The sequence below is a fragment of the Micropterus salmoides genome, unplaced genomic scaffold (assembly GCF_014851395.1).
Source record: "Micropterus salmoides isolate LMB-PRFRI ecotype aquatic unplaced genomic scaffold, ASM1485139v1 Ms_hic_scaffold_12, whole genome shotgun sequence".
Lineage (NCBI taxonomy): Eukaryota > Metazoa > Chordata > Actinopteri > Centrarchiformes > Centrarchidae > Micropterus > Micropterus salmoides.
Genome location: NW_024040263.1, coordinates 14,910,324 through 14,934,997, shown reverse-complemented (window position 1 = coordinate 14,934,997; position 24,674 = coordinate 14,910,324). Strand labels below are relative to the sequence as shown.

Genomic DNA, 24,674 nt, shown 5'->3' with positions numbered 1-24,674 from the left:
ACAGTACAGTAAAATCAGGTCATGTATACCTAAAGGTATATAAGATTCCATATTTGTTAATCAACATTATGAACATACCTCTTCCCCACAGTGGTGAAACCCAGCCCCTCTCCAGGACGAGGCCTCAGCTCCAGGCTGAAGACGTCCCACAGATCCTCCTCCTTGTAGGCCTCCTGATGCCTGAAGACACACAGGCAAACACGCTGGGTGGTGAGCCGCAGCACGCCAATGGCCTCATCGTGAGTGGCTTGCCGCAGGTCAATACCATTTACCTTTAGGAGGTAAGAGAGATGGAGACAGGTCATGGTTGCATGATGGGTATTAATAGAGATGGGGAGTAACTGTATTTGTATACCATAAACAGCAGATGGATTTTACAGTAACCAAATACAAGGAGGGCTTTGCTAAATTGTGGGCTATAACATCAAAATACATGCATGTTGCTTTAAACCAACAATGTTTTGCTGCGTACTGTTGCTCTGCAGGATTAGTGCACTGTCTTGTGCATGCTGATTTTGGCATTTCATCTTTTCAGAGGACATCTTGCCAAAGAAATACAGTTTAAAATTAGCCAATGAGCTGACACTGGCATATTTACAGAACCGTTGACTACTGTGTGTTGTCCTTATAAATAAAGAAATGAGAAACAACATATTACATTTTAGAATAATTTTAAATTACCAAAAGTTGGAGATGCATGGCTTTCACAGGACAGTGATATAATGTAGATATACGAAAAGCCGTGGCTTTAATTCTGATCACCAAAATAACAAGAAAAGATTTATTTTGGTCATGTGCCCACAAAAAGTGTGTGTGTGTGTGTGTGTGTGTGTGTGTGTGTGTGTGTGTGTGTGTGTGTGTGTGTGTGTGTGTGTGTGTGTGTGTGTGTGTGTATGTGTGTATGTGTGTACCCATAATACCTCTAATATCTGGTCTCCAGCCTGCAGCCTTCCATCTCTCTGTGCTGCTCCTCCATCATTTACTTCATGGATTATTACTGCCCCCTGGTGGAAAAATCCAAAAACATTATTACAGAGACTGAATGACTATTCAGCATTCTACTACTTGGTATTTCAGGCAACACCATGCACTGAAAAATCAAACAAACGTTTGTTTGCACAATACAGCATCAGCACTTTCTCTCACAGTGTCTGTGAAGATGCAGTGTATTGGCAAAAACATACCCAATACCATATTGCCAACTTGATGCTGTAAATCTTGATTATTTAGAATTAAAAATCAATAAAGTTAAGGGTATGATTTCACCTTATTTCCAGGAATTGCAATGCATTTCATAAACAAAGACAACAATATTAAATGTTGACGTCAAATATCAATTGGCCGCTCTCACCAGCAGAGTGTCGGTTCCTCCTACGATGCTGAGGCCCAGGCCTACATTTCCTTTACAAATCTCTATGGTGGTTTCCTTGCCAGCCATAACTGGACAGGTCAGAGGGTCAGAAGTTGTGGGAGCTAATCCGAACCAATCAGACCGCCCCACAGGAGAGGTCTGCATGGTATTCACGGATGAAGAGGCGGAGGAGTAGGCCGCAGGGAGGGTTAGGGAGGAAGCAGGAGAGAGAGAGCAGGGATAGGTATGAGCTGTCGGGGGAGGTAGGGAAGAAGAAGAGGAGAGACTCTTGGAGCGACTGATGGAGAGCTTGACAGTGACCCGGTGTTTGAGAATCAAACTGGACACCTGCATACAGAGAAGACAGGTGAGTCATAAATCATTAAATCAGCTTGACCTTGAAGTGCATATTGAGTGTGTGTGTGCGCGCATGTGTGTGTTTGTACCTTGTCCGCTGACAGTCCTGCCACAGGTTCATCACCCACTGCTATGATTCTGTCTCCAACCTTCAGCCTGCCATCCTGCACACAGACAGAAACACGAATAAAAAATGGAAGTTGAACAAAATGTATGAATGCGTATGTAACAGAAGGATGTAGAAGAAGTGAGATGAAAAATCAAACACACCCTCTGGACAAATATCTGGATAACTGTTGCCTGGGGCCCTACATTAAAGCTTATTAGTACATGACGACATCACTTTAAAACATGGCAACCATCTCGAGGTTATTCTGGTTTAAATATTACCAGAAATACCAAGAGACTAGAGCTATCACACAACTGTTTACAGCTGCATATTTTGTACAGTAACATGGGGCTCATTCGTGCCAGTCTCTGATAGATTTTTTACCAAAGATTACCAAAGCTACAGTCAAGCTACTGAGGCTTGATAGATGCAAAAAGCTGATGAAATTGCAACCTGTGTGCTTCCAAAGTAATGATTAGGATGATGTCTACTGTCATGAAGGCTACAATCACGGAGATGACAGATCTTAAGGAGAAGAAAAACACTAATACAATACCCAGAGTATGTAGCCTAGAGAATAATGTTTGGGTTAAAAAAAGCGAAGGCTACTTCTGAAATTGTGCAGTGGTGGAATGTAACAAAGTACATTAACTCAACTACTTGTACTACAGCTGAGTATTCCCATTGTATGCTATTTTACATTACTTCCACTCAGAGGTAGGGCTGGGCAATAAAACAATGATAATTATCGCAATTTAATTTTCCTCAATAACAGTACAATTAATGTTCAATATATCTGCAATTAATATTTGGTTTAATTCATTTGAATCCCTTACAAATTAGCACTTAATTTTTATATTAAAATATTTCTATTGTTGAGGAAAATTAACTGAAAACAAATATTTACTAATCAAATTTGTTGAAAAAGATTTTATTATAATAGTTTTGAATGTTCTATGTCAGATTTGTTATGTGATCCACTGTTTGGCATCAAGTGTTTGTCACATTCTGACTAAAAAGTTTAAACACATAATTAACCATCTGGTTCCTTCAATTTTCACTCAGAAGCAAAAATCAGCCTTTAAATTTGAACAAAATAATGATTTGACATTGTGACGACTTCCCCAGTCTGCCTGCCTGTAAGTCTTCTCTGTTTTGCAGATCCTGGGTGTGGCTTGTAGGTAGAGCTGGGAGGGTCCAATGCATCTACCTGCCCATCTGGGTTGGGCTTCCTAGAGGGCATAAAAGGGCTGTCTTTCTAGAAATCACTGTCTCTGCTGGCCTGCTGCTTCAACCTCAGCTTTTGTTCCTTTGTTCGATTTGCTGCACCCACCAACATGCATTACACTTCATCCTCACTCATCCACACACTTCTGACATGACTGATGTTCCTCATATCTACCCACGCTATCAACTTAGTTAAGTTGTTTGTTAGTTTGAGTTAAATAAACCACTTTTGTTCTTATTATCTGTGTGAGGCCTCCCTTTTTGTTGCCAGCCTTGAGCCAGGTGGTAACAACAAATATCGTGATAATTATCGATATCGAATGATTAGAAATGTTTTTATTGTGATAACATTTTTGGCCATATCGGCCAGCCCTAAACAGAGGCACTCTATTTTACCCCTGTTATAAAACAAGATGCATTGTTATTATTTAAACTACCCAACAATAGAGGTAGTAGGTTAAATATTCTCCATTTTACCTGGCTAAAACATTATTGAAGCTGCTTACATCTTAAAGCATCAGCAATGATAATCCAAACACAATAGAACAGTGTGACAGGGGCCAAGTACATTTGAATACTTAAATTCTTCTATTAAAGTAAAACTATGCCTGCATATTCATAATAAATGACTAAGTGATGATTTATACACACTTCAAATGACACCACTTCTGCAAATTCCTACAAAGAAAACATATTTATCTAATTGATGAAGGTGTTGAAGATAATGAGGTTGATGCTGCTAATGATGTCGCACCTTACTGGCAGTGCTGTGCTGGGTCATGGACCTGACCACCACTTCTTCCTTGGATTCATCCTCCACCAGGCAGAGGCCAAGACCTACGTGATCCTGGAGGGAGATTGAAAAAGAACAGACAACAAAACTCTAACTTTGAACCAAGAGTTAGTGAAGCTGAAAGCTGTGTCAAGATATGGATTTGCCATCATATTTGCAACGATGTGGGAAAGACATTATATTTTCTAGTATCAAGACTGTTTTTGCTACAGTGAGAGTCTGTCACCACCAGACTGGTTGCTTCAGCTGTTATATATGTGCAACTGGACGCCTGACAGTGGTTAATGCCAAGATTTACTCAAAGTGTTGTACCTGAGGTAGGATGATGTGCTGGATGTCTCTGGACAATCCTCCACACTCTGCAGAGTCTGTCTGGGAGTCGACTGCATCCTCACACTCTGTTCTGGATCCCTGAGGCGTTTGACCCAGTGCCGCTTTATTCCTAGTAAAACAAAATCAAACCTGTTATTATCCATCTTTAATATCCTGTTTTGTAAAAGTTCGAGGGAAATGCAAATGCCAGCAGTTACCTGATGAGAATTATCTTGACTTTAGACGGAGTGTTATTGATGATGGTGGAGGCATTATGGTGACTCCGGCCATACAAGATCTGACCATTGATCTAGAAGAAAAATCAAGTCCTCAATGACATTTTTGCTTTATCCCATCCATCTCCACATTAATCTACCTTTCTACCATCTTCTTATGACTCTCCTCCTCTCAGCCGTCAGAGGCCCCTCTACCTCAATTTCCCATACCCTCTGTATTACACGGTTGCTCATTGCAAGAATCCAGCCCAGCACCAACCATCCTTCAAATGGTAATTTGTCTGATAAATCAACTGTGCAGGTACTTAACACTGTGCACTCATCCATGCCTTACACAACCTACTACTCTCTTTATGTTGCTCTCAATTTTGACCCCAATATCCCCCTAAAACCCCTCCCATCTGTTCATCCCAAACCCTTCTAACTTATTATCCCTTATTGTCCCCATTAAGTCTCCTCCTTACCTCTAGTAGCTCGTCTCCAACCCATATCCTCCCGTCTAAACCAGCAGGTCCTTGAGGGTCTATATCTGCAACGTAGACACTCATGCGGGCCCTGGAGCCATCCTTGTTCCCTGTGAGGCTGATTCCCAGGCCGTGAGCCGCAGGGTCCTTCTCCAGCTCAATCATATGGAGCTTCCCAGACAGGCTGCCATAACGCTCAAGCATCTTTTCTAGAAGAGACAGTGTTAACAAACAGAAGACTGTCAGGAGGAGGATATGATGGGTGCTCTGAGAAAAAAAAAGAAAAAAACAGAAGTGTGGAATGCTACATGTAATGACTGACACTTCATGTGGAGAGGACACACTACACCTTACAGTAGCTTGTGTGTGAGTGTGTGTGTTGGTGCAATTTGTCTGGAAGGCATGGTGTCAGTCATGTTGAGGGGAATGTGAAGGATGTCTGTTTCTGTTTAATGAACATATGCACTATGACTGTATGTGGATTGTGTCTGCATGGTTGTGCAGAGAGAACCTATATGTGTGTGTGAGTGTGCGCATATGTTCTGTATCACTAAAATAGATGTTATGTATGTAGGGGCCTGGTAATTTATCTATGTGCGCATGGCTATTTTCATGTGTATGTACCTATATATATTTGCGTGACTCAGATTTACATATGTGTAATTAATCATGGTCACACAGACTCCCTGAAAGGTAGGTTTTTGACCAGTACAAGCGCTATGGATCAGTGTTTTTATGAGCGAGTAAACTATTTTGTTGAGCATGTTCCTATTAAAAGTTTCATACAATTTCACTGCTCTACAGGAGGCAGTAACATGTCAAACAATAACAATAAGCCAACAAAGGTAGTGAAGAAGAAGAATGCAAGTTAGTAATGTACATTGGATGTACATTTCAAACTTTTAAGTAGATTGGACCTGAAAATGAGGAAAGAAATATTTTCAACACTTTTGCTAGGCCTCAAGGATACACACAATACATTTTGATGAGTTACACTGAACATAAGGTGAAACTTTATTTTGTTTGCAAGAAAACTCCACGGGGCACTTTTAATACTGTATGTGCATTGAGCAAACCAAAGGAAAACTTTTTTGTTTGTGCTAAAGAACAGGCTGAAAGTCTCAAATCTCATCTGAGAAGTAAAACCATTCGTACAAATTAAAGTTGCTCTTCCAGGACATACTGTACAGAAAAAAACCCAAACATTTCTTTTAGGCTTTAGGCTTGCATTCTTGGCTCATAATGCATTCTCATTAAATTAAAAAAGCCAACCAGGCCAACCAGGCTTCACATGAGAATCGCATGAAAATAATTTGCTCATATGGCTCTTTGTTGCTTTTAAATAATGGACCTTTGAATAATGTGCCCATTTATGATCATTCAAAGAGTTATCACATTTTCTTAATGTGTCTGAGACTCATGACATTTTTCTTTTTTGATGGATGTGTCCAAGTCTCTTTGGGCCAGAGAGCATCACATGACCTGCACTGTGTGAAGGTGGCCACTAAAATCGCAAAACACAGCTCCTGTTCCTGGGGGCTTTCAAGGATCCTTTTGTATGTCTGTGTGACGTCTTTATTATGGAGACTTACTCCTGCCAGTGTCTTTCTCGTCTTCAGCGGCCGCTGTGATTGCAGTTCTGGGCCTTCTCCGATCAACTCTATCTGATGTCGGCGAAGGTACCTTGGGAGAAGTTTTGCATTATTGAAAAGGCAGAGTTGGAGATGCCTCAGGGGTCCTTCAGGCATGAGTTGGACTACCCCTGAGGCTTGTTCAGTGTGCTTGATGTAGCAGTGGGAAAAACTGACGAACAGGATGAATTAATGAACACAGTTTTAATGTCAGCTAAAAATAACATGAAAGATGACCAGAATCATGCATTATTTTGTAACTAACTTATAAGTGCATGGAAAAATAACTTCAAAAGAATGCACTGTCTATTTAGAGTGCTAGGCATCTCCACCAAAGAGAAAAACAAAGGGTTTAAACAAACAAGGTAGCTGCGAGGGACTTTGAACTACAAGGGTTCTATCAACAAATATGCACGCTAATTAAGTTTTTGGATGTTGGCTTAGTGCAAATGCTAGGCTGCTTTTAAGATGCTGCATAACCATGATAACACACACACACACACACACACACACACACACACACACACACACACACACACACACAACACTGTACCAACCTTAAAGGGGGTGGGAATGAAGGGGTTTGTAGGGGAGAGACTAAGGAACAGACCACTGAGAGTCTCTGCTTCCTACGATCATGAGGGGAGACACAGATATAGTCCTATACACGTCATCACCAAAACAGCAATCTACCTCTCAAAAAATCCTTTAAAACCTCTTCATACTTTGTGGAATACCATGTAGGTGTTATTGACTCATCACTATATATAATACAGTGTATACATAACATTCTCTATACACTACAGGCACCCACAGCCAAAAATCGGTGGCTGTGTGGAAACAGAAACTGAGACAAATTATTTCACAGCTTGTCATCTGTTCAATTGAAATCTTAAGCAGTGGTCACGACCTTTATAAGACAAAAAAGTAGCTACTGCTTTTTGATATTTTAGGGCAGGCATAAAATATATACACTCACCAGCCACTTTATTAGGTACACCTTTCTAGTGCCGGGTTGGACCTTTTTGCCTTCAGAACTGCCTTAATTCTTCTTGCCATACTTTCAACATTCCTCAGAGACTTTGGTCCATATTAACATGATAGCATCACGCAGTTGCTGCAGATTTGTCAGCTGCACATACATTATGCGAATCTCCCATTCTCCAGCATGTTTTGTTATTGTGCATTATTTCATTTGTTATTTGACATTTCTGTTGCTGTTTTTCAGAACATTTTTAACAAAAGCTTTCAAAAAGTGATGGAGACACTCTGATTCTGACCTGTCTGCAGCGTCTCCAGTATAAATGACACCTATCTGTCAATACTTATACTCCTCTCCCTCGTCTCTCTCCGCCGACAGAGTTTAACAGGCAGGCGAGAACGGGAACAGGTGAGCGTCACGTAGCGCCCAGAGAACCTGATATGAAGAGGGCAGAGGAGAGGACCGGCAGCTTGGGAGAAGTTCCGGTATATGCCAAAAAGTAAAATTTCGAGGTGCCGGTACTGTTTACCGGGGCGTACTGCCCTACTTCTAGCACTGGCTGTGGCATTTAAAAAATGCTCAATTGGTACTAAGGGGCCCAAAGTGTGTCAAGAAAATATCCCCCACAACATTACACCACCACCACCAGCCTGAACCGTTGATACAAGGCAGGATGGATCCATGCTTTCATGTTGTTTACACCAAATTCTGACCCTACCATCTGAATATCACTGCTGAAATCAAGACTCATCAGACCAGGCAACGTTTTTTCAATCTTCTATTGTCCAATTTTGGTGAGCCTGTGTGAATTGTAGCCTCAATTTCCTTTTCTTAGTGGCAACTGGTGTGGTCTACTGCTGCTGTAGCCCATCGGCTTCAAGGTTCAACCTGTTGTGTGTTCAGAGATGGTATTCTGCATACCTTGGTTGTAACGAGTGGTTATTTGAGTTAATGTTGCCTTTCTGTCATCTCAAATCTGTCTGCCCATTCTCCTCCGACCTCTGACATCAACAAGGCATTTTCATCCACACAACTGCCGCTCACTGGATATTTTCTCTTTTTGGACCATCCTCTGTAAACCCTAGATATGGTTGTGTGTGAAAATCCCAGTAGATCAGCAGTTTCTGAAATACTCAGACCAGCCCATCTGGCACCAACAACCATGCCACGTTCAAAGTCACTTAAATCCCCATCTTTCATTCCCCATTCTGATGCTCGGTTTGAACTTCAGCAAGTTGCCTTGAACACATCTACATGCCTAAATGCATTGAGTTGCTGCCATGTGATTGTCTGATTAGCTATTTGTGTTAACAAGATATCGAACAGGTGTACCTAATAAAGTGGCCGGTGAGTGTATATTTCAATGCATATCATTTTGTAAGTTATACACCACATTTATCTCTTTGAAATTGAAAACCACAGTGTGAAGTTCAAAGTATCTAGTGGAGCAGTGTTACCTTGCTGCTGTGTGAGTTGAACTGTGGTGTTGGAGGTAGCCTCTCATGGTTGGAAAGCAAAGGGGACTGTGGGCGAAACAAAAGATGCAAAGAACGCAGACGCATGCCTATATAACTGCAAAACACAGAGGCTTCAAATGGTGCATCCAACATGGTTTGTTACAGGATACTATATAGGCTTTCAAGTCAAAGATACTTCTGTTCAATATGCTTTATGTCCAGAGGACATTACATTGTAATGCTACAAACTCCCACGCACAACATTGCTGAAACTTCTGACGAAACGTTGTCCAATAGAGTATACACAGCACCTTCTCCTTGCGTTTGCTGAGTATTGAACATCAGCATAAAAGAATCTGGAGCCTCAAGAGACTGAACAGCTACAAAATGTAATGTATGCATACCTGAACATCCATTGCACGGTTCAGTCTAAGAAATGTGCTCCTTTTTTGGCTGTTTTTCTGAGAATTAGTACCTGAGATCTGTGTTGTCCGGACTGGACCAGGAAGTCCACAGAGTCTCCAGCCCTGCGAATGGCCTCCACTGCCTGCTCATGGCTGGCATCTCTGAGGTCCAAACCACACACCTTGACCAAGTCAACACACACGGCAGACATTGGACAAAAACATTCATTATAATTTTACCATCATATCATCTTATCTTATCCTTATCATCAATACCATATTACTGTACATGCAGTCACAATACACAAGCACACACACACAGTAGAGTGTGTGAACACAGGCTCATGCAGCAAACACACACAATCCTTGCAGACATTATTGTTTGTGTCTTCTCCACTGTCTCTGTAATACACACACACACACACACACACACACACACACACACACACACACACACACACACACGCACCTCTAGTATCCTGTCTCCAGTCCGGAGAGTGCCATTATGTGCTGCCGGGCTGTCGGGACTGATGTGCTTGATGAAGACTCCCCTCATCATCTCTCCACTGCTCAGTCTCTGGCCCATACCTCTGCCTCCCATTATGCTGATACCCAGGGACTGGCCTGGTACTCGAGTCAGCCGCACACTGGAACACAAAGAAGGATACAACATCCACATATATTGTAGAGCCGAACATCCTTCTTACAGTACGGACAGTGATGATGAATGTATGTCTTCTGTATGCCTGATGAGGACTTTTCTTGGTTTGAAACATTACTGCAAAAATGAACAAGAAGGAGAATTAATCCAATAGTTGTGTTTTTTTTTATCCTTTTGGTCTCCCTCTATCTGCTGCTTAAGGCTGCAGATCGAGTTTCAGAGATTAAGTCAAAACAATAGAATTTAATACCTGCCAGGGAGAGACACACAAAAGCTGGTCTTTGCATGTAGTGCAGCTTATGTGATTTATCCAAGCGGGATGCAGTCATAAATGCGATAAACACAGGTTGTGAAAGTAGTCGTTTTCTCCTGCCTAAGAAATATGACCATGTTGAGTCTGCACTGTGCTGCTCTACCCCTCCTGTGAGCATAACCTGAGCACATTAGGATTTTGCTAAGCCTTCTCTGGCAGCGAGAGGATAAAGGACATCATGGGCAGAGATTTGAAAAAAGGGACAAAATAGAAAATTTGAATAAAATCTGATGGGAAAAAGACATTGTTAGTTACATCACTGATTCACTAACCTTCTGGGTTCATTCCAAGACACTGCAGTATGAGAATGAAGCTCCTCTTCTCCCTCCTCTTTACCATCCACCTTTATCTCCACCTCCAGTTTTGGTACTTTCCCATCAGCATTACTATTGTCCTTTTTCCTCTCCACAATCTCTCCATCTTTTTTGCCTTCCTCCTTCTTCTGGTGATGTAGAGATTTTGGAATCTGCCAACTGATGGTGAGAAAACATGCAAAGAGAAATAATATCGAATTAATGTTTGATGTTTTTTTGATTTCTTAAACCGTTTAATAAATTAATAAATTGATCAATTTTATCAACAAGTCAATTTACAGAAAATTTATTGCATTGTATTTATGGCATTGTCATTTAACTTAATTAACAAGCAAACAGGCCGAACATTCTTTCAGTCTAGCTTCTCAGATGCGAAGATTTATTTTTCTCCTTTTCATGTCACTGTACATTGACTGTTTTGGGGTTTTAGACTGACATTTGAAAACATTTGAGCGCTGCAATATTCTGACGAGCATTTTTCACAATTATTTCACATTTTATAGTCTAGCAATCCAAAAAAGAATCCACAGATTAATGAAAATAATCATTTGTTGCAGCCTTCACTCTATGAAATAAATAGCATTTGACTAGATCACACTAGTAGAACAGATGCTTTAGGTGCAAATAGTCCTGAAATGTTCTGCCTGTGAGGTCACAGTAAGGCAGTGTCTTTATGTGTGTGTGTTTGTGTGTTAACATATATATATGGTATCTCTGTATACACTCCATGCCTATATGTGGGGAGAGAATTTTTCATGAATATATTTAACGGTAGAGGGCTGTAACAAGCCCATGGAGGTGAGTGATAGTGGTGCTTTCTGCGCAGCAGGAGCCTATAGCCAGTTAAGTTACAGAAGAGGGCAGAACAAATGGTTCCACCAGGACTGAAGAACCAGGAGAGGGGGACAGGACCAAGGCGAGAGGAGGGGGTGAATTAGGAGAAGAGAAAAAGGCCAGAGCGAGATGACCGAGGGAGAGAGAGAGAGAGAGAGAGAGAGAGACGAGAGACGGATGTAGACACAAAGAGTCAAGAGAGAAGTCTAGCAGAGAAAGACACAAAGACAATGAACTGAAAGATAAGAGTGAAGAAAAGGCTGCAGAGAGAAATGGGGGTGAGTGAGGGAGGAGAAAGGCAGAGGCACGAAGATGGAGCGAAAGCAGGGACAGACAGAAGCGAAACAATTCATTTTCGCTGACAGTCAGCACTGAGATCCATAAGCGACCAGCTAAATATAACTCAGAGATTCACCATTCAGAGACGCTTTTGCCTTTACCACCAAGAAGAATGGAGAACAGAAAATACGGACTGGAAGAGAGCTGGTTGCATACTGAAACACATTGTTTCCTCATGGATACGGTTAATTAAAGTGTCAGATAATAACTCTGATCATTAGTATGACTTCAGCTGTGTGATGTGTTACAGTAATAAAACCCTGGCTGCTATAAAAATCAAAAGACCGAACACATTAAAATAACCTACATCCGGCAGAATGTATAGATATTTCATGGTCTGAATTCTCAGCACAAAACATATCAACATGTAATAAAGCTGGAGTCTTGAAGTTCTAATGAGACAGGTTTATCTTGCACTCCTGGGCCAGACAAGGAATTAGGTGACCATAAATAATAGGCCGAGACCTCCGGGTCTTACATTACCTTGAGTCTGAGGCCGGGGTGATGGTGGTGAGCATGTCTGTGCCACGGAAAGGAGATTTGCATGAAGCAGAGGTTCTGACTGCTGCTGGATCTGGAGCTGCAGCTTTAAATTTGACTGAGGCAGAGGATTTGAGGGTGGATGAAGCTGGAGTTGGAGCTGCGGCTTTGACAGCACTGGGAGATCTGGCTGGGGCGGAGGCAGGTTCTGGAGAAGGGGCTGGCGGGGTGGGTGAAGAAGAGCCGCTGTCCGCCTCGATGGATGCCAGAGGGGATAAACATAGATGGGTACGATACTCATCCACCTGATGGGCTGGGACATAGGTTATGCTGAGGGTAGGGGAATGTGGGATAAGAGAGGGGGGTGAAAACAAATAATTATATTAAATATTTATGTGACTTAACTTTTCCAACCACTTTGTTTTCACAGCTGCACATTTATTTAACTTTCAGCAGCAAACAATGCAATGACAAGGAACGAGCCAAATGGTAGCAAATGGTTTCTATAGAGGATGGATGGAGCATTACCTTTGCCAGTGAAGGAAACAAAAAAAACTTTTATTTGCTTTCTAATCTAATCGAGAGCTCAGTGAGAAGATTGACACCACAAAAACATTTAAAAAATGGCAAGTTGTGGTTTTATTGGGGGCTTGTAAGCTGAGAGAGAGGGGTATTGAATTCACAACCCCCAATGAATTATCTAAAAAAACAGGTTTAGATTAATTAATCAATCAGGATCTAACTAAGCTATGGTGTAATTGATGTAATTTAACTTAAGTGTCAAGGACATCGTTAAAGCCACCCCCATTTCCATTCTTGTGTGACGCTACCAGCCAGAAGACATGCTGTTTGATTCTGCTGAAAGAGCCGATTTCTCCGTTCCACTCATGGTGGCAGATTGAATATGGAGGTCTTCTACGCTAAGCTGTTGTGACTGAGCCATGTGGACAGCCTGTCTTGTCTCAACAGAGGCAGTTTTAATAGTGACAAGCCCTCGCCCTTCTATGTTTGTCTTATTCTGAGGCTGCCAAAGTATCTCATCTGCCTCCACTGTCTGTTAGTTTGTCTGCAGAGCTGTCAGGAGGAGGCAGTGTGGGCATGTGTGTGCGGGTGAGTGTTTTGTGTGTGTGTGTGTGTGTGTGTGTGTGTGTGCACATGTGATAGAGAAAGACAGAATACATGTGTGTGTTCATTTTCGTGTGTGTTGTGTGCATCTATGAGAGGCTCTTTAAAACGCTTTTTTATTCCGAAGCGCACTGTTCAAGGTGAGATGAGTGATGAATTATTCAGAGATATTTCCCATCCCAGGAATAAGGTGTTTTTGGAGGTTAGACCCTTGAAAGGGTGTATGTGTGTATATTAGTGTGTGTATGTGCGTGTGCCTGTAAAAACAAGAGAGAGAGAGGGAGAAAGAGACAGAGAGGTTGAGAGAGAGTGAGTGGGTGTTTTGCAGGGCAGCAGGGAGGTGGAGGTGGGGCACATCTCTAATCAGCCAAACAAGCATTGTCAATGTGGAGCCATAACTGCTGATGTTAGAACAAGTAATAATTTACCCACTTTCCCCTCAGGCAATCTTTGAAATTTCATCATCTAATCTAATTTAACTTGACTGTGGCGCCTCAGTATACTATGACTGCAGCGTTAAAACCAAGGTGGTAATGGAGATCCAAAGTGAGACATTTAGACGTGATGATGCAGTGAAAGTCATGTTTGTGACTGCAGAGAGCACATATTTATATTTATGATGTACATAAACTCACTCATTTGAGACACACAGACTGTCAAGATCTGCATGGGTAGATCTAGAAAACGTTAGCAGTATTCAGTTCCTTTGTTTTTCCCAGTGGTGGATTGTTCTCTGCATTCCCAAAGGACCTTTCTACATTCTTTCTAAATTAAGAACTCTGGCTTTTTGTTTTTCAAGCAAAGATTTGTTTAAACTATGACATGAGGGAAAGTGCATATGACTGTCATATAAATAAATGTGCTAAATAACTGACTGGAATCTGTTTTAAATGTGGGTGTTTAGAAACAGCCAGTATACTAATGTTATGTGTTACATTTTAGCCACTATTAGCTACATTACGACCTGCACAATTCATGTTTATTTGGTAGTAACAGCCGTTAACAGGCACAGCACTGTGCAGTGACAGGTTGCATTTGTGCAATGAACAGTTGTGTACACTTTAAATAAAGTAAGCTCAAAATGTATTACATAGATACAGTACTACAGGTATAAGTATAATGATATAGTAACATATGTAATTAATTTAAACAAAGTATAAATATCGAGTGATTCTGCATTTTGTGCCAGGGGGATGCACCTGTGTCAAAGTTAGACATGCATTGGAGCAGTCTAACATTTGGTACTGTATGTAGGAGGTTGGGAGTCATCACGGCAAATCAAATTGTTCAACATCACATACTAACTGAGTATGTAGTGCATTTCAATTAGATTTTTTGCTAATTTGAAAAGGGACAATGTACACTGATCAACATTCAAAACAAATGTAAATGTACTCGAGTCAGCCACTGGCTTCTCCAAAGAAGAAACTGATTTTGCAAGGCACACATAAATATGGCACCCTAAATTGGAAACAATGACAAATATTTAGAATAGCGCCCCTGTTTAGATTAACTCATGATTCGAGAACTGCTGAAGCCCCAGGCATTATGTTTTGTGTGTGTAATTGTGTAGAATTCTATACTTAAGAACACCATAATAAAACGTGTCCCATATAAGAAAACTCAAACTTTTGTGAATTTCCTGTATGTTATATTGGTGTTAATTTCATGTGCCCGATTAGACCTCTTTTGGGGATTGGTGGGCATCTATGCAGACTGTGCTTGATTGAAATCTCTCTGACCCTTCTTTTAGTTTTATCACATCTATCATACAGGATAAAGAGTTACACCTTTATAATTTTGTCATGATGTCCTGATGTAAATCCAACACAGACCTGCCCAACTTCAGCATAAGCAGATGTCTAATAAGCCAGAATAAGTGAAAACACCTGCCTGGGTGTGCAGGATCTTCAAGCCACTTTTTTCACACAATACATTTTGACATGTCACGGTAGGAAAAGCACAGATTGTAAATTATGAGATTAAGTGCTATTGAGAACAGGTGATCCAGAGGGAGCGCAGTGATGTTGAGGGAGAAAAGTTTAAAATGCTCATGAGAGGTGTGTGATCTACACAATGAGGAGGTTCACCTGTTCTTGTTTTTAGCCCAGAACTAAAATCTCTGCATATTGTAATGCTGTTGGACAGTGACTGGCTCCTCACCTCATCTCGGGCCCTATGACAGAGTGTCTGCGGAGCATGGCCCTGGCCCTGGCGTTGGTCAGGTTGGAGGTAGGTTCTCCGTTGATGGACAAGATGGCGTCCCCAACCCCCAGCCTGCCATCCTGGCTAACAGAGCCTCCCTGAACCACACTGCGCACCAGCATGCCTGAGCCGTCCTTGATAGCACTCACCGACATCCCTGCCAACGCGCACACAAACAAACACACACACACACACACACACACACACACACACACACACACACACACACACACACACACACACACACACACACACACACACACACACACACACACACACACACACACACAAGCACAGGTGAGTGGAGGGTTGGCTAAGGCTGCTTTGAATGCATGCCAAACAGACAGTCGCCCAAACAAACACCTGACAGTGGCATAATCAGCATAATCAAGACAGACACTAGGCAGATTAGCACACAAACATGGCTACACATGCTTGACATTTACACAGCACCATTCTTCACAGTCACACTCGCACAAGGTGCACAAACACAATCGCACACACTCCCACGCACATAGGCCACAGGCCACAGGTGACTAGAGGGGTAACACATGCCAGTCGCACAAACACCTGACTTTGGCATTATCAAATTGGACACTAGGCGGATTACACAAACACTTAATTAATGCAAACAGGCAGAAGCAGGTAAATCAGGCATCACACACATACCCACACACCTCATGCACACATATACACACACTGAAGTAAGGGAAGGCTACAGCAAATTAGGCCTAGTCTACGGTGCTTGAATACTACATTGCTATCTAATAGACGACTATGCACATCCACAACACTATGGTCGTACAGAATTTGAAGTTGGTCAAAGAAATGACTTTGTGCTTATTTTTGGTCAAATAAATAGTTTATTGTCTTTTGGTGTTACATTCAAATTACAATACAATCATAGTGCCTGGAATACAATCGACTGGAGACCCAGCTACTGACGCTGACAAAACAAATACAAGACACAAATTTCAAAGACATGAAAGGAAGTCAGGAAGTAATAGGAGTTGAAATACTATACCACAACATCAAAATATTTTTTTTCTATTACAAGCTCTGCTACAAAAACTGAATAATAATTAATGGTAAATTCCCATGTGAACATTTCCATATAAAAATCTATTTGTTTTGACCTCAACAAAAGTTTTTTAGGGTACCACAAACTTACAATAAGTGCAATAGGTTCACAACATTCAAGAAGAAGCAAAGACCTCTAAATAGGCTGCTAATATTTATGTTTTTAGACGAGCAAGGCAAGAAAAAAAAGACCTCATTTTAGTCCATCAAACGTTTTCCTTTAACAACCTGCTCTAAAAGCCATACAGTCCTTGTAGTACATCCATACACAGTCAGAGTTATACAATGTCTAGGATTGTTCATGGCACCTAATAATAGGAAGAATGTAAAGTAGTACAAATAAATATTGTACTACAATACTAGTGTTCATAAAAAATTTCCAGTATGTAGGGCTTACAAATTCAGACCATAACTCTCTCCAAGCTGAAGCTTTTGCTTCAAATTAAAATATATTTTAAAATAACCAAAAACACATAAAATCTGTAAACCCTCCAGAAAACCATGCTACGTTAAATATCTCAGGAAGAAGACCTACAATATTTTAAACAGATGAAAACCAAAGAATGCAGTGACACAAAGACTGTAGGTTATGACCTTGATTTTCTCTACCTAAGAACATTTACATAATTTTAAACTTTCACACACACACACACACACACGAATAGTGTGGTGCCTTATAAGAAATCATTTCCAGCATACAAATGAGTTTGTTCCTTTTTGCTTTGCAAAGTGCCCCTAGATGAAAGTGCAGGAGCACCTTACACCCTGTTTTTTTCACCCTGTCATGTTTGAATAGCCCAACATTGGACTTGCTCTTGAAGCAGTAAAGACAATGTACTCTCAACACTGGAGTATAAAAACAAATATATTTAGATCAACATTCAAATTAAGATATACTTGCTGGTTTTAATATTCTTTCATATTACTTTGATGCCATACTAGCCTCTTAGACACACACGCGCACACACACACACACACAAACACAGTAATCATCTCCTCCCTCAGGTATGAGGAGCACATCACTTCACCACTCCTCTTCAGGGCAGTCGTCATCACCACCGCCTATTAGCGTCATTATTGACATGCCAGCGAAGTACACACACCAAGACACCATCACCATGAGAAAGACAGAAAACATACCAAGGCTACGGTTGCCCCGGACAACAGTGATAGTCCTCTCAAAGCTGGTGCGGGGGGGAATCAGAGTCGGTGCTTGTTGCCTATCGTCGTCTTCCATGATGCCGTAACGATTACGCAACTGGTTTTCCTAAGAGAGAGACAGCAGGGGGCGTGAGTGAGTAAGCATGAAGGTGGGGCAACAAATACATATAAAATAGAGTAAGAGCCTACAGCCATGCTTTGTGAGGCTGTGCCAAGGCACAGTGGTGCTTTAATATACGTGCTAACATTGCTAACATGCAAATGTTCAGCAGGTATAATGTTTACCGCATTCGCAATTAGTTTAGCACATTAGCATGCTAACATGTGCTTATTAGCAGGAAACTAGTACAGCTGAGGCTGAGAATTTCTCCTCTACAGACCTTGAATATATGTAGAAAATTTCAGTAGTCATCAAGATATTTCATTCTGAAAAGCAAACTTCCACCTCATGGTGGCACTAGAGGAAGTTCACCAATAATTTTTGCGATATTTCAGTCTGGACCAACTGACCGACAGACAGATCCCTAGAGCCATCACTGTTTGGGCTATACAGTATAGGAGCAACAATAATGGTGGATAATTGGTTTCCTACAACAAGGCTTTTGTGCATATTATACTGAGCAAATCTTACAAGTTATAGAAAAGTAATCCATTTGCAAAAATAGTAGCCCTAAAGTTCTAAACTGCTATCATCCCAACTAATCAGATTTCTGGTGCGACAAAAAAATGATTTCAAACAACTATTAACTCTCCAAGGTGAAAGCCTTTGGAGTAATTCTGAGATGTAAAACACTTCTTTGGTCCCACTGGGCATTTCCCAAAGAAAAGGGGTAAAAAGGAGATGGTCTTTGAACCCTCACAGAAAGTACAAGAAGAACTGAAGTTCTGAAGCTACCTTTGCAACAAGCCTGCCTTTGATGAGAACACACTGACACTTGCTGCTCTGAGTCTGTTTGTGTGTGTGAGTGTGTATGTGTGGGAGACGTTGAGGCAGTACTATATGTCCTTGTGCTATACCGGGTGCCAATGTCATGCAAGCAGTAAGCGCTTTTCATTGAGAGGTAATTGTTGGTAATTAAGCAAAAGCGAGTACAAAGGGCTGCCTCAATAGGATTGAGTTGAGGCCACAATAGAGGAGCAACTCTTTGACACTGAGTACTTTCTCTCAACTTGACCCAGTGATACCGATACAGGCGGCTCTAAGCTCCCCGCCATAGAGCGTTAACAGAGAGAGCATACACTGTCATAGAAACCACCTTTAGAGGAGCTAAAATGGCTACCCACAGAATCTCAGGTTTGCAAGGTAATGAGCAATGCTTCCTGTGTGATGGACTGCAAGATTTAGGGTGCTGCAGTGCTACTGTAACTGTCACTGCACTGTCCTGCTGAAGCATTACGAATGAATCATCTACAAGAATCCTGTTATATGGTGGCCCAGAGGTGTCAGGCCAAATACAAAAGCCACAACACAAATACAAAAGTCACAACCGAAATACATCTCTGTTAGATGATTGTGCATTATGATCCAACATACTTGAATTTCATCAAGGGCTGTGACAGTTCTATGTATATCAAATATATTTTCTGCACACAATATACACAGAAAAACAAGTGCAATAAAAAAAAATTAGAAACACTATTATCTAGCCAAGCCAAATGTAAGAGACAAACAAATGGCCCTTTTACTCTCCTGTGGACCAAAGTTCTACTGTTTTCTAACTACAAAAGCGAGCATAAAATAAGCTCCTGCATGTATAAAGAAGAATCCAGCAATATAAATCAATTTTTCTTTTTTTACTGAATTTCATTTTGTGTTGTATGACATACCGTTGTAATGTAACGCGGCTGGATGATGCTGTTGTCCTCAGAGTAACAAGTGTTGGTGTTAGTCTCCCCTGCCTCAGCTAGCAGGCTGACCTGAGTGTGGCTGTCAGTGTCATCACAGGAAGCCCGCGTGCTCCTCTCTGAGATGGGCGTTAAGCCACCACACAGTTCCAGCTGAGAATACAAAATTCCAAAGTTGAGGAAAAAAAGGATGTGCTTAAATTCAAATGTAGGCAGGCAGTCTAAAGACGGTGACTGTAAATTAGACACCCTCTTCTCCTCTCCTCTTCTCTCTCCATCTGTAGTGTGGTCGAGCATTGTGTTCATCTCTCAGCTGCATTAAAAATTCAGACGGCCTGTAACTGGATTCTCTGGTCCTTGTTACTAAGCCACAGTCCACAACAAAAAGAAATACTGTACTCCCAAGAAAAACATTTAAGTGATTGTCTTGCATATATGTGGAAATACATATTTTTTTACAAGTTCATTAATATAAAATATAATTTTTGTAAAGAATTTTATGAAATCCTGAAAAAGAAATCCACTTTTAAATTTATGTGTACATATGCTGCAGCCCCTGATAATCAATATGTTTCAGGACACATTTCCCAGATGTGTTGCACAATATGATGATGTATACTGTAATCTAAATTAGTCTGACCGATACGTGATTTGTAAGACCGATACCGATTTGGATCTTTTAAAATTAGATATATCGGGCGTTATTCTTTTTTGGTCTTTTCAGAAATGTTTTTTTTTTTTGCATTGTGATGTGACCTTTATTTGTCAGGTATTTCATTTGCAGAATTAGTCAAAAACACTTGTCACATTTAGTTCAGTCATCAGTCAGTTTTTTTTTATCAATAAACAATTTCTTATTTGATGTACTTCATTGTGATTTATATTAATATTGCAACATCAGATTGAGATTATAACCTTTTGGGTGAAGATTTGGTGAAGTCACAACCAGAATTACCGCCCAGCAGTTGTATGCCTCTGCCAACCAGTCAAGTTCCCTTTTACTTCCACATCTGTCCAGACTCATATAATATATGTAGTGAATACTTGTAAGGAATTGAATAAAAGGTATAAAGTCTATTTAAAAATATACATTGTTCACTAAGTCATGTTATTCTAATGAAAAATTCAGAATAAGACTGGAGGTGAATGGCAAAATGGACGAGATAAAGGAAAGCCCTTACTGTGCTAGTTATTGTTTATTCATTGTGTTGTCCCAATCAATGAGTTATGTGTGTGAAATCTGGAATAGCCCAATTTATTTTTAAATTACGGCTAATACCTTATTTTGAGGTCACAATAACCTTTAATGGCCAAAAGCCTGTTCTTCCAGGACATTAAGATGTCACAGTGACCTTGACCTTTGACCTGTGGCCATCAAATTCTACTCAGTGCATCTTTGAGTCTAAGTGGCAAATTTGAAGAAATTCCCTGAAGGCGTTTCTGAGATATTCTGAGATAAATTTACTCCTTATTAAATCAAATTAAGTACTTAAATGTAAATCTCTTTAAATACCGGAAGTGGTTTGGCAACTCCAATGTAGACAGGACCATAGCCGGTGGACTTCAGGACGTGCACAGCATAATCCAGGCTGGATCCTTCCAAGTCAGTTTCATTAACGAACATGAGTCGGTCACCAGGCAGCAGGCGACCATCTCGATCCGCTACACCACCTGGCACCAAGGACCGGATTACCAGAACTGTTTTTGTGGCATCTTCTGGATCCTAGAGTTTGACATAAGGGTGGAGAGGATGGTTCATTGAATATACCAGTAATCTAAATTAGATAAATTTTGAATGAAAATGAGAGATTGATGCAGATAAACAACAGAATAAAATGACCAGTCTATCCTACAGACTTGTTATTAACACAAGACAAGGAAATGGATTGGGTAGTCTCACAGAGGGTCAGTCAGCTATAGTAAAGCTTCAATTTTTATGCACTGGCTAATTATTGGCCATATTTTTAATCTAAACTTTAAAACAGCAACACTTTCCAGTCTCAGTAGTTTAGCACACAAATTGCAGAATAGTGCACATGCTTCCCTATTTTCTTAGTGTTCACCCTATCCAACCCGACACTGATATTCTTAGACTGCAGCCTATTCCAGTCTGTTCTATTTATAGAAAAGCTTAAGGGCATGTCTCTGACCTGGTAGTCCAGGAGACTGAAGCCCAGTCCCGACTCGCCTTTCTCCAGCTCGACCACCTGAGCCTCTCTTTCCCACATGGCCAGAGGAGGTGACATGGGGGGCACTCCACGCTTGGTGATGTCCTCAGCATTAGGGCAGGGAATGACACAGCCCTGGTCCAACTGGGATAAGCAAAGAGGAGAGAGAGGACAGAGTAAATGAGGTATATTTTCAAGATAAGAGCATGTCAGTGGCTGTGGTGTTACATTTCTAATACAGTTTTATATTGTCTTAAGGGAATATACCAATTCTTAATCCCTCTAATCTTCATTTCATCCATGTGTGCTTTCACCTTGTCGTTGAACTCAGCCAGCAGCTCCTTCAGGGTGAGATGGACATCATCATCATCTTCTTCCTCATCACTGTCGAGAATTGCAGGGGGTACAATGCGAGAACACACCAAGCAAACGTGCATCGGGAGCTCCTTCAGAATATTGACAACCTCCTTATGTGTCTCTCCAATGAGAGGGATCCCATTCACCTGCCAGGAATAATGAGCAGTATTTGTAAACTAGATATTCCTATGATCAACAATTGGCTTTTAGTTAAAAAACAAAACAAGAAAAAAACATATAAAACCCAAATGGTCTGATGATCAGAGGTTAAAGATGCAATATGTTCATATTTTTTGGGACATTATTTTACATTTGTGTCTGTCTGTAACTCTGTTTCTATGACTGTATGTTCATGACTACATCTGCTAGGCAGCCCTAAAATTGAATATTTTTAGTGATTCAGTTTTGGTGAGGAGCAATTAGTGACCATTGTATCAAGCCACAGAATGAACAATTAAAGCAGAAAGCGGTGACTAAACCTTATGAAGCTAATTTAAAAACGCAAATGAACAATGGCTTTGCCTCGCTAATGTTGTCTGAAGGCGATCAAAGGATTGAGCTCTGACACAGATGTTGGCTGTGCACTCAAAGATAAGAAAGACACTATCCAGTGTGCAGTGTTGTCTATATCCTATATCCTACATCTATGTCCAAGAGTTCATCAGACTGCTAATCATGATGAGTGATACGTGTGGGTGCATGAACTTGCCCAGTGGAGGGGGAGGAGGGCAAGCTCTCCCACTACAGTACAAGCACAAAGGCACAGAGGCACACATACTCACACCCACCTTCTTATGACTGTTTTCGCTGCCTTAAGGGAAAAAGGTGCATACTGTACTTGAAATTGTGTGGTGTTTACCGAAAAGCAAAAAAACTAACCACTTTAAAGAACATGCTATTGTTGCTAACTGCTTGAATGAAAGGGAGAAGCATGACAGAAATGATGGTACAGTGAACTAAATATAGCCTCCTTACTAAGCCTTTTTATTAGTCATCCATGTATATCCCGCAGATGTGGCAAAATAATCAGTCCCACATAGATCATATCTTATTCCATATTATATGATCTCATATCTTTATCAAATTACTTTATCAAATTAGAGCAACTGGCTGAAAGGATCAGTATCATTCGGTTACCTCCAATATCTGGTCTCCAGTGAAAATCTTGCCACTTTGGCCAACGGGTCCCTCAGGTAAGATAGAGCACAGATAGTGATGTCCCGCCCGAGCCTCCAGACTGATGCCAAGACCACTTGTCTCACTGAAACGCTCCAGATGACACACCTGATGTGAAGTTGAGTGGTGGGAAACAAAACAAAGAGAAGCAAAGTTTGGTGGGTAAGAAGGGTGTTGAGGGTAAGTAAAGGCATCACACTGTGAGAGGTAAGTGTTGTTTTCTTCTTTACATGGGTAATTACTTATTAAAATGTAAAGTTGTACAGGGTGAAATAAAATGATAAAGCATCTATGCATAGTATATTGTACGCTTATCTTCGTACAAGAACTTCATATCGCGGTCCGACTGCATGCTGCCACCTCTTCCTTAGGTCTTCCTCCTCAGCTGGTGTCAGTTTCACACCTGTAAAATGTGCACACACACAAAGAAAATCCCCCTCATGTCACACACACACAGATATGCAAACGCAGACATGCACAGATCCCCATTCACATTGTTCCTTGGGCCTAGATGATCCAATCAATAAAGAATAGGCTATTTGAAAACATCACCTTGGCTGTTTTATAAAGAGAAGACAACATAATTCTTCTTGTGGCAAAGCAGGATGTCAACAGAAAGCCTGTCAGCCAGACAGCATGCATATTCACACCCACCATCTTATGATTTGCAAACTAATGTTTTCTCGTTCATCTATTAAAGCCTCAGAGCAATCAGGGATTATTTGGCTGTGCTCTCTAATCAAGCCAAAAAGTCCTTGTCTAAATAAAGACATATATGCAGGCGGGGTGAGAGACAAATCATCTGGAATGAGCTGAATGAGTTGGATAAACACATGGCTGCACAACACTATAAATAGACTCCCATCAAAGAGCATGCTTCACTGCCACATTGCTGTTCCCTGAGCCCAATCAGCATATCAGACCAAGTCCCACGATCCAGTTCCAGACTGCACTGCAGTATGGGAAGGGGAGCTTACCATTTCTGGAATGATGTCGGGGTCTTCTGTTGGCGTATGCTGCTCGCCGGGAGATTTCACGTAATGAGCAGATTCCTGGGAGACGGGGAAACACGTTTGACGACACATGCAGGTATCCAAACACACCTGAGTTAAAAAAAAGATAATGTGTACACATTCGCAGCAAGCATTTGAGAGATGACAGCATGCAGGAGCTAGCAAAGTTCATCATCCAAACAAGCACCAAAATATGTTTTATGTCTAGTTTGAACAGATAAATTTGGTCATAAATGATTAAACCAGACAGTGCAGGTAGCACCTGTGGATGATTACTTGC

At 41.0% G+C, this 24,674-nt stretch overlaps 1 protein-coding gene across 1 annotated transcript in view; it reads right to left on the bottom strand.

Annotated features, from left to right (window-relative positions):
* si:dkey-92j12.5 (multiple PDZ domain protein) overlaps positions 1–24,674 on the bottom strand; it is a 37,633-nt gene that overhangs the window by 6,299 nt on the left and 6,660 nt on the right. The window contains exons 11-33 of the mRNA XM_038713557.1: positions 24,359–24,433; positions 23,705–23,784; positions 23,343–23,489; positions 22,163–22,351; positions 21,831–21,992; positions 21,194–21,403; positions 19,663–19,833; positions 17,815–17,941; positions 15,553–15,751; positions 12,268–12,594; positions 10,570–10,770; positions 9,793–9,970; positions 9,395–9,505; positions 8,920–8,985; positions 7,038–7,109; positions 6,442–6,532; positions 4,850–5,058; positions 4,368–4,459; positions 4,150–4,279; positions 1,798–1,872; positions 1,352–1,699; positions 921–1,004; positions 79–272 (exon numbers count right to left, since the gene is read on the bottom strand). Coding sequence (XP_038569485.1) covers positions 79–272; positions 921–1,004; positions 1,352–1,699; positions 1,798–1,872; positions 4,150–4,279; positions 4,368–4,459; positions 4,850–5,058; positions 6,442–6,532; positions 7,038–7,109; positions 8,920–8,985; positions 9,395–9,505; positions 9,793–9,970; positions 10,570–10,770; positions 12,268–12,594; positions 15,553–15,751; positions 17,815–17,941; positions 19,663–19,833; positions 21,194–21,403; positions 21,831–21,992; positions 22,163–22,351; positions 23,343–23,489; positions 23,705–23,784; positions 24,359–24,433 — 3,538 coding nt within the window. The remainder of the gene's footprint in view (positions 1–78; positions 273–920; positions 1,005–1,351; positions 1,700–1,797; positions 1,873–4,149; positions 4,280–4,367; positions 4,460–4,849; positions 5,059–6,441; positions 6,533–7,037; positions 7,110–8,919; positions 8,986–9,394; positions 9,506–9,792; positions 9,971–10,569; positions 10,771–12,267; positions 12,595–15,552; positions 15,752–17,814; positions 17,942–19,662; positions 19,834–21,193; positions 21,404–21,830; positions 21,993–22,162; positions 22,352–23,342; positions 23,490–23,704; positions 23,785–24,358; positions 24,434–24,674) is intronic.